The sequence below is a fragment of the Saccostrea cucullata genome, unplaced genomic scaffold (genome assembly GCF_032062105.1).
Source record: "Saccostrea cucullata isolate Sc308-1 unplaced genomic scaffold, CSIRO_AGI_Scuc_v1 ctg843, whole genome shotgun sequence".
NCBI classification, from domain to species: Eukaryota; Metazoa; Mollusca; class Bivalvia; order Ostreida; family Ostreidae; genus Saccostrea; species Saccostrea cuccullata.
Window position 1 is genome coordinate 25313 of NW_026924530.1, and position 9048 is coordinate 34360.

General features: G+C 31.2%; 1 protein-coding gene across 1 annotated transcript; it reads right to left on the bottom strand.

Moving 5' to 3' along the window:
* Positions 1-4466: 4466 nt before the first annotated feature.
* Positions 4467-5772, bottom strand: LOC134266654 (uncharacterized). Its single transcript, XM_062748872.1, has 4 exons — positions 5409-5772; positions 5056-5171; positions 4706-4951; positions 4467-4596 (listed from the first exon to the last, which is right to left on the bottom strand). The coding sequence occupies exons 1-3, from the start codon at positions 5686-5688 to the stop codon at positions 4799-4801; spliced, it is 549 nt and encodes a 182-aa protein (XP_062604856.1). The 5' UTR covers positions 5689-5772; the 3' UTR covers positions 4467-4596; positions 4706-4798.
* Between the last annotated feature and the right edge of the window lie 3276 nt (positions 5773-9048).

Consider the following 9048-nt stretch of genomic DNA (forward strand, 5'->3'; position numbering starts at 1 on the left):
AACAAGAATATTAGCAGTTTCGTTTAAAGTCTCATTTCGCAAGTTCTCTGGTCGAAACAATGGCCTTGTCAACAAATACTGTTTATCATTGAGTCAAATGCTGACTGACGTTTTTTATAGGTTTTTGCTTATTGTTAGTCAATTATTTAATTATATACTTAATTTACGACCGATTTTTCGGTAATTTCCCGAACATGACATGGAGCACTCGGCTGGTGAGACCGTTCTACAGAGAATGCTCACTCCTCCATGGCACCTGATCCAAATTCTGATGTTTCGGAGGTCCATGGTTTCTCTGCTCCTATTTTGTGTTGCTTTATGGACCTTTGATCTTGAATACTGTTAGTTATCTCCATAAGTTTTATGGTATAACTCATTTCTATATAAAAAGAACGATAACCCATATTTTGCTACTTTTTATGATACATAAATGGAATAAACTAGTAAATGCATACTTATTTATAAGGCTTCTAATATAGCATCTTAAAAAGCATCGAAAATAAATAAACGAAACTATAAAACGTTTCTTTTTTATGATGGAACGTATGAAGTCTTACACATAAATTTATACGTATTTTTATTCTCAGAATAAAATATATACCGAAAAAATACTTATAGAATATTTTGTAAAAATTGAAATAAAAAAGAGAGGGTATTAAGAATGCAATGAAAATGTGCATTATAATGAACTTTAATGAAATATGGATACTATTCAAAAAAGATCTACAAGATATGAAATTTTAAACTTACATAAATACGAGTGTAATATTAAAAACCACTTTTCCAGCATTATTTTATTATATTATTTCTTTTGAATGTTCATCAGAAATAAATATATCTCTAGCTGATTATTGAAAAAATAACACTCATGGTGTGCAATTCACCCACTGTGGTGTCCATTTTTCTAGACTGTTTCTATTTTATAATGTTTCAGGGGGACGCAATTCACGTATATCTATGTAAAAGGATGATGTAAAAGATCATTTTTACAAACTTTAATTATTAATCAGTAAAGTACTATGTTTGCATTATAAGTCTCCAACCTTAACTCTACACATAACCCAAGTGTTTGTCTCTATTTGAATATACGAAAGCATTCTTTGGAAGGGAATTTAATCACGGTCGACTGTCTTCTATTTCTCTGTGTATTGGGAGTTACTCTTCGAAAACACATTAAATCATTTTTGACTGAATTAAAGGCCTGCAACTCAGTATAAGATACAACTGAGCTTACCTAGTAGAAATGTGATAAATAATATAAATATTCAATACATAGTTCGTAAAATACGAGGGTTGTTCGGAAATTATTGAGACAATAACATTTACTCCATAAAGGACGGAGATATTTTCATGAAAATTCATCAACATTTTATAAAGAACGAATAAAGCATTTATGCAAAATTTCTAATTCCTATGATAATAGGATAAGTTTCGGTGAAATTATTAACATGCATATGTCTATCGACCCGGAGCAGTATCGCTGCGTCATTTAACGTCACGTCAGCGGGAGATGGTTTCGCATGTAAAACGTTCGGGAAGCGGTTAATACTTTTTCTTCTTTGTTATAACATATAACATTACAAAAATCAAACAATCTCTTTTTAAACTATTTTTTAAAAATGCATGTTTGCTGTTGCTACCCCAGTGTAAAATTTTCATTCGTGGGTAAGGATGACTTAGAATCATGTAGTCCCGATTTCTGCAACGCGTGTCAAAGATAATAATACCGTAACGATATTAATACCAAATGTAATAACTGATGGTCGTCCGGAGATTTTGATTTTACTCTGGATGAATTAACTGTGTAGAATAAATGTATACAAATGAAGAAACAAACTCTACCACATTTTTCCCTCCTTTTTATTGTTTCAGCAGGTCGTTCAGTCTGGAAAAGAGTTCTACATAGCGGTATACAAAATTTTAGGTATGCTGGCTGCTCCGCCCTTGAGGTCAAAATCAAGTTTTTTCGTTGTTAGCAGATTTCTCTACCGCGCTTAATTTTTTAATGTCTTCTGTATTTCTGATCGAAATTCTAACAAAGTTGCACAACATGATTTTGAAATAAAGCTGAAAAATTTTACACATAAACTGAATTATTTTCGCTCTTACTATGGGTCCACGGAGAGTTAGAACGTTGGTGTTACATATTTTCAGCACGTGATTTCGTGACTGCTCCGGGTACCGCTATCATTGACGCATTTATATACCACTGTACAGAAAATATTTAAATTTTGTAAAATATTTTTTGCTTTTATTAATTCGTAGTGCATATCAAATTTATATGCAAATTTTCACCGAAAGACGCTCATTAGAAAGCAACATATACACAATGTCTCAATAATTTTCGAACAGCCCTCGTATATGAGCAGAACTTTTATTCATATGGAATAGAAAATAGTCATATTTCTTCCCCAATGTATGAAAATTTTTAAATTATCCAATCTAGCTTAAATGTTTGAAAATTACAAAAGTTTATTGAAATAATTCCGGAATATTTCATCGTATTGAATATTTTCTTATAAATTTGTGTTTATAAGAGCAGGCAGAGGGAAGGACAATTTTGTCGCGATTTTCTCATATCTTTAGTTCTTGAAGTCAGAGAGCATTGCTCGCTTGCTTATATACAGGTTCCTCCTTGAGTATCACATCTTGTTTTTCATAGATGTGATCTTCCGTTTTGCTTTTATTGACCAATTCGTAGATATCAGCATTAAAGTGTGAGTACATGGATTCACATTGCATTCTGTCATTGGTTAGTTCACCTGAATTTTCTGTCGGCATCATCATTTCTTCAAGTAACTGTTGCTGATGTGTATTTCTTGTAGAAATCTCAGATTCTTTTGAGCTTGGTTTTATTGAATTAACACATTGTGGATCTTCCTTGGCTCTAAACAATATATATCACTATAGATTATAAATTCATTTGTATATCTCTAAAATGTTAACCAATCATTTAGCTTAGAACTTGAATTATTTTGAATTTGTGATATTTTACAAATGTAATGTAAATGTATGTCTGTAAAAACTTACATAGTTCTTTATCTTGCAGACTATTGAAGTGTTTCACTGATTCTTAAAATTTTACATGTGAAGATGTATACTTGTATGAACTTTCAATATAGTTGTTTGAAATATATATGGTATATATGGATATATAACGTGTTGTATCTCATGATATTGTTTACTTACGCGGGACAGTCCTCTGTATACATTTCTGTAAACGTATATGCAAGGTTGGGGTCGTTTCAAAGATCATTTTGAACATGATCTTCTCAACTGTGGATAATTGACCCCACCTTTGCCAATTTTATAACATTCAAACTATACATTGTATACTCTCTTTATTTACATGTTAAATTCTGGATTTTGTTTTGTATGAAGAAAACTGTATATACATGTTTTACAATTGTTTTCGGCAAACAGTAGTTAATATAGAGTTTGTGTTCTGTTATTATTATACATGTATGTAAGAAATATTTTATAGGTGTAAAGAACAACTGTCCATTTTGTTGGTAACCTTTGATGCTTATATTAACTACAATTTTGTTTATTGATCAAAACCTTTATTTTGATCAATAAAAATTCAACTTCAATATACATTTGTCTTTTGTCCTTTTTCATGGCATTTTGGGAAAAGAGGAGGCATAAATGCAATTTATGTAAATAAATTATTTTATGACAACGAATTTCCATGATTTACATTTCTCACCCTTGGTGAGCCTCATATTTTGTTTAATCAGTAACCCGTATGTAGCCTCTCAACTTTCCTTGGATTTCATTGGCTAAGAGATAGCGTCCCTTTTGTACTAGACTTAGCCTGGAGGAAAACAAAGATTTTTTGGGATCATTTTAACCAGTTTTTTATTTACCCTCCCTCCTCCCCTGAACCACTTTAGAGTGTGGTCAGGATAATTGACCCCACCTTTGCCAATTTTATAACATTCAAACTATACATTGTATACTCTCTTTATTTACATGTTAAATTCTGGATTTTGTTTTGTATGAAGAAAACTGTATATACATGTTTTACAATTGTTTTCGGCAAACAGTAGTTAATATAGAGTTTGTGTTCTGTTATTATTATACATGTATGTAAGAAATATTTTATAGGTGTAAAGAACAACTGTCCATTTTGTTGGTAACCTTTGATGCTTATATTAACTACAATTTTGTTTATTGATCAAAACCTTTATTTTGATCAATAAAAATTCAACTTCAATATACATTTGTCTTTTGTCCTTTTTCATGGCATTTTGGGAAAAGAGGAGGCATAAATGAGTTTAAAATGCTGATATTATTGTTATCAGAAGATATTTATAAACCTCAGGAAACATATAAGTAAAACTAGCAGTTTACTTTGAAAATTACATAATTATAATTAAAGCAGAAAAGCAGAACATTTTAATTGTTCAACTTAACTCACTACAGTTACCATAGAGATATAGCTAGTTATTGAAAAAAAAATTATCCCTGTTACCGCCCTTGTTCCAGATTTTCACAAAAATCAAAACTGTCAAAAAGATTAGTGTTCCCCCTATAACCATTCCAACAATTCCAAAAAAAATTGTGTTGAACTTCGAATTGAGCTAACTTTCCCTTTGATATAGATGAAAAGAAGGTTTTTAGTTGTATGTTTTTATAATAAAAATGCACGTGGTATTTATCATAAAAGAAGCAGTTACACAAAAAGTATAATAAAACTTACAATTGTAATCGTGTGTGTCATTGTTTAGGAAAACCTTTCCTGTAATGGTTCCAGATCCACACTCACTTGAAAAATTGGTTTGGCAGACGATTTCTACATTTTTAACGTTTTTTGACAATTGATAAAGAACACTGCTCTTGAATTTATTCCAAAAGATGTCTTGAATATTTCCTCATTCGGTTCCTCTTGCAAAGGAAGGATTTTAAAGTGTTTGTCTTTTACTGTTCTTATGCACCACCTAATATGCTGAAAAATTAAATCGCTTAAAATAATTTTTCAAAATTTTTGGTGCACTCTAAAATATGAAGCTTGCTTTTAAAGTACATATACAGTATAGAATATGTCAGAACCTTAGAAGTTTCTGCATGGAATGTTCCAGTCGTCGTGTAGCACGTTATTGAGAGGAGGGATCTGTGTCCTATAACATCTTTAGTCATAACAAATGGACCATGGATACTGTTTAACTCTTGCAAAAAGTAAACCATAATGTAAAATGTCATTTAAAAAATTGTAGGATGCATTTATTATGAAATGCAAAAGATAAAGTCATCGAAGACTAATAAATGTTAAAAGAAAAAACAATACCAAAGAAATTAACAAAATCTTGAAGGGTCTAAAATCCCAACACATATCCAATGTTTAGCTCTAACCTTACAGAATGTCGACGCACCTCTACATTAAAAACATGAATAATCGCCCCTACCTTCTTGTGCCTGAAGTGTTATTGTCTTTCGATAGCTTCCATTACCACATTTTGGAAAAGTGGCGAGATACCCTGTTTCACAACTGACTACTGTTTTGAGCTGAGTCTCGTCTAGGTAAATGAACGCCGATATTGTTTGGTTACCGATGCATCCATAGTCCGAAATCTCCTGTGTCCTGTACATTGCTGGCTCTTGAAGATGAAATGTTTCAGAATTGTGGTAGTCGTTGTGTTGACAAAGCGCTATATTCTTCATGAAAGCATAAGAAATTACATGCATTTTGAATAAAATGGCATGCACATAATTACAGGTATTGTTTCTTTCTGCTTGTTGTGTGCTATTGAATTTAAATTGTGCTGACTCAATTCGTGTCAAAAAAAACAAAGAGCGATTTGCTTTTAAGCTTTTCTTAAGACAAAAAATGAGCTTCGTGGTCAAAATGCATTTCTCTCGCTTTACCTGGAAGACTTTTCCATTTCTCATAGGAACTTCCCCTTCACATATTATCTCGATGAGAGTTCCCGGGGGAAATTTCTGCAAGACGCTAGCATTCTCAACGCCTTGATAACGTGTGCGGAAGGATACTAGTCTCGAAGGTTTTCCTGTAAGAAATAAAAAAACCCAACATTTTATAAGAATTCTGTAGAAACTTGTGCCTACATTTACAGGTAAATACTTTCAAAATTATTTTAGATGTATTTTTTACTGTTACATATTAAAAAAATATTACCCGTGATGATAAATTAGAAACCTGTTAAAGAGATTCCTAATGTTCTTTCTGTCTCCGTTTAATTCGTTTCAACAGAACATGATATATTTACACGGTCTTTGCATCCATTTGCAGAAAAAATAGCTTTACATTCGGCACTAATCTGATCACTCCTAAATGGACACGTTACAAGAATGACTTTCGTGTTATTTCTCAAGATTTGTCGGATGACAATGTTTGTACTTGAAACATTTGCTGGACTTGAAAACCATTGACGAGCATTACACTGTACAATATCATTCGGGTAATAAATGCCTAACAATGGATCTTCAAAAGATATGAAATCTAAAAGAAATTAAAGAGTGTATTGTTTTGTTTAATTTTAAATATAATTTTTTAACCCATATGATAACGGAATTACTTCTAAAAACTGTCAGTATTCATCTTTAAAGACATGATATTACATTGTTATTTAATCCTTGAATTTAAAGGGGAAAAATTAAGGTGAAGATTATATGAAATTTACTTAAAGGTACTTGGACACAGATTTGAAGTCAATATTTTCTCTATAATATTACGACGTACTGTATATATTTTAATAGCATTTCACACAAAAAATTTACTAAAAATATCATTTCATTTAAAAGTTATTAAAACTTCAAATTTTTTGGCGGGTTTGATTTACACATCCTTGCACTTTCACAAATTTTAATCTTATTCTTAATCCTTAGGAAAAGTGCCAATTTTGTTGTGTATTAATGAGAAATATTAAAACTTTTATCCAGAAACATAATTTTATTCAGAGTAGAAATGTTAGAAAGCAAAACTCCTTCACAAGTATCGTCATTCCGAACTAAGAGTTGCGTACAGTGTTTACCAAATCGAGCACACTCGTGTTATGTACACAGTTTTTGTAAGCAGGGCACGAGTTCTGTTATTGTTTATGTTTACAATTCACCGGGTGTGTCAGTCGTCACAGTCTGCTTACCAAAACTGCACGGACTGACAATATATTGTGTGTTTGTTTTGCTTTCGAACATGTCTACTCTGAATTTTCTGGATTATAGTATTAATATTTTTTATTTATACAAAACAAGATTGCCACTTTTCCTAAGGATTAAGAATTAAAAATGACGTTAAAATTTGTGAAAGTGCAAGGATGTGTCAATCAAATCCGCAAAAAAAATTGAAATTTTAATATTTTTTACATGAAATAAGATTTTTAATTAATTTTTGTGTGAAATGCTATTAAAATATATGTCATAATATTATAGAGAAAATAATAACTTCAAATCTGTGTCCATGTACCTTTAAACTTAATAATTTGAACATAAATACGAAACTGATTTCTTACAGTTTTGCTCATATGCTTCCAATGAAAAAAATCCAAAGGTACAAAGCAAAGATGCTGCTAGCAAATACATGACTGAAAAATATGTTGCTAAATGATACCTATTGAAAATTGAAAAAGTAAAATAAGGAAGCAAAAAGAAATATCAAATCAACTTAAAAGTCTTTGAACTTTAGTCATAATATAATGTCATTGACTTTAAATATCAATAGATCTGGGACAACTTTGTGCCTGGTTCTGCAGGAAATAGGCGGATATATAATCAGTAGAATTACTTCCTAAGTTAATTAAATTTATTAAAGATTCAGAATCTAAATACCCTCAGAAGTGAACTTAGAATGCTTTTTTCATTTCTCTACAATATAGTTATTGCTAACCAATTTACAAATAATGTAATTATTCTATAAACATTTTTAAGTATTTCAAGTATTTTGAAGTCTTGAAAATAAAAGGGCATTGGATAAAAAACTTTTGACCTAAACCAAAATTTATTGATGCAAACAAATTTCTTTTTAAATATTTTCATAAATGTCTTATTTATAATATAAAAAGTTTACGATCCTTTTTTTTGCTAACATGCTGATATACGTAAGTGATATAAAGATACGCTAAGAAAAATCTTAATTCTTTTCCAATTCTACAATGCACAATACATTACGTAATTTGTAATTTTATGATTCAAAAGGCGTTATTCTATTTCATTTCTTTTGTTGGTTTCGCTTCGTGATCGGGAGGCCCGTGTTCGTTTCTCGTTCGCGATGCCGCGTCATACCTAAGACGTAAACATAGGGAATGACTGTTCCTTCGCCAAGCGCTCGGCACGGGTATGTCGGATATGACTTTAAAAACGTAGGTCTCGTGTCACGGTAGGAGTTGGCACGATAAAGTACCCTCACTGCTCAATGGTCCTGAATGCCGAGTAAGGTCTAATTTGAAGCCCTTCACCGGAACAGGTAACGTCTCCATATGAGTGAAAAATTCTCGAGAGGGACGTTAAACAACATAAATCAATCAATCTTTTGTTCGTAACAAAGAAGTGACTGGTTTCTTGACAACAATTACTATTTTTAGCGCTGGTTTAAATGACTAAACATTAAAAGAACCTGAATTAATTCAGTACTCAGAAGAAAATGATGGTAAAAAAATTGTTAAAATTAGCAATTCAAGCCACAAGGCCAAATTAGATTAACAGTTGGTCACTTTCTGCAGATATGGCTTTTTGCCCTGAATATGATGTGAACAAAACACATTAAAAATCTAATTTTCTACAGAAAAATAGCAAAAATACCAAAATTTAACAATACGTTTTCGACAAAGTATAACGTGAACGGAAGTACATATATATTTCTTAAACCTGAACGTACCTCTTATTTACTGTGGTCAGATTGGAAAACTGACCAGCCAAAAACGATTTCATGATCAAATCCAATTGAACAATTGACTAGCATATATTTTAAGTAAATGCCTGTGCTTTTAACTAATTGTTTTACGGTAAGGACATAATCTAAAAATGCATTTAAAAATTTGTTCTTTTGAATAGTTCAATCTACATGTATTACGAATTGCTACAGTAAGTGTT

Coding starts and splice junctions, on each gene's coding strand:
- LOC134266654 (XM_062748872.1), bottom strand. CDS start 5,688: ATGCATGTAATTTCTTATGCTTTCATGAAGAATATAGCGCTTTGTCAA. Junction 5,172..5,408: donor AACACTTCAGGCACAAGAAG/GTAGGGGCGATT, acceptor ACTTTTTGCAAG/AGTTAAACAGTATCCATGGT. Junction 4,952..5,055: donor TCCATGCAGAAACTTCTAAG/GTTCTGACATAT, acceptor TTAATTTTTCAG/CATATTAGGTGGTGCATAAG.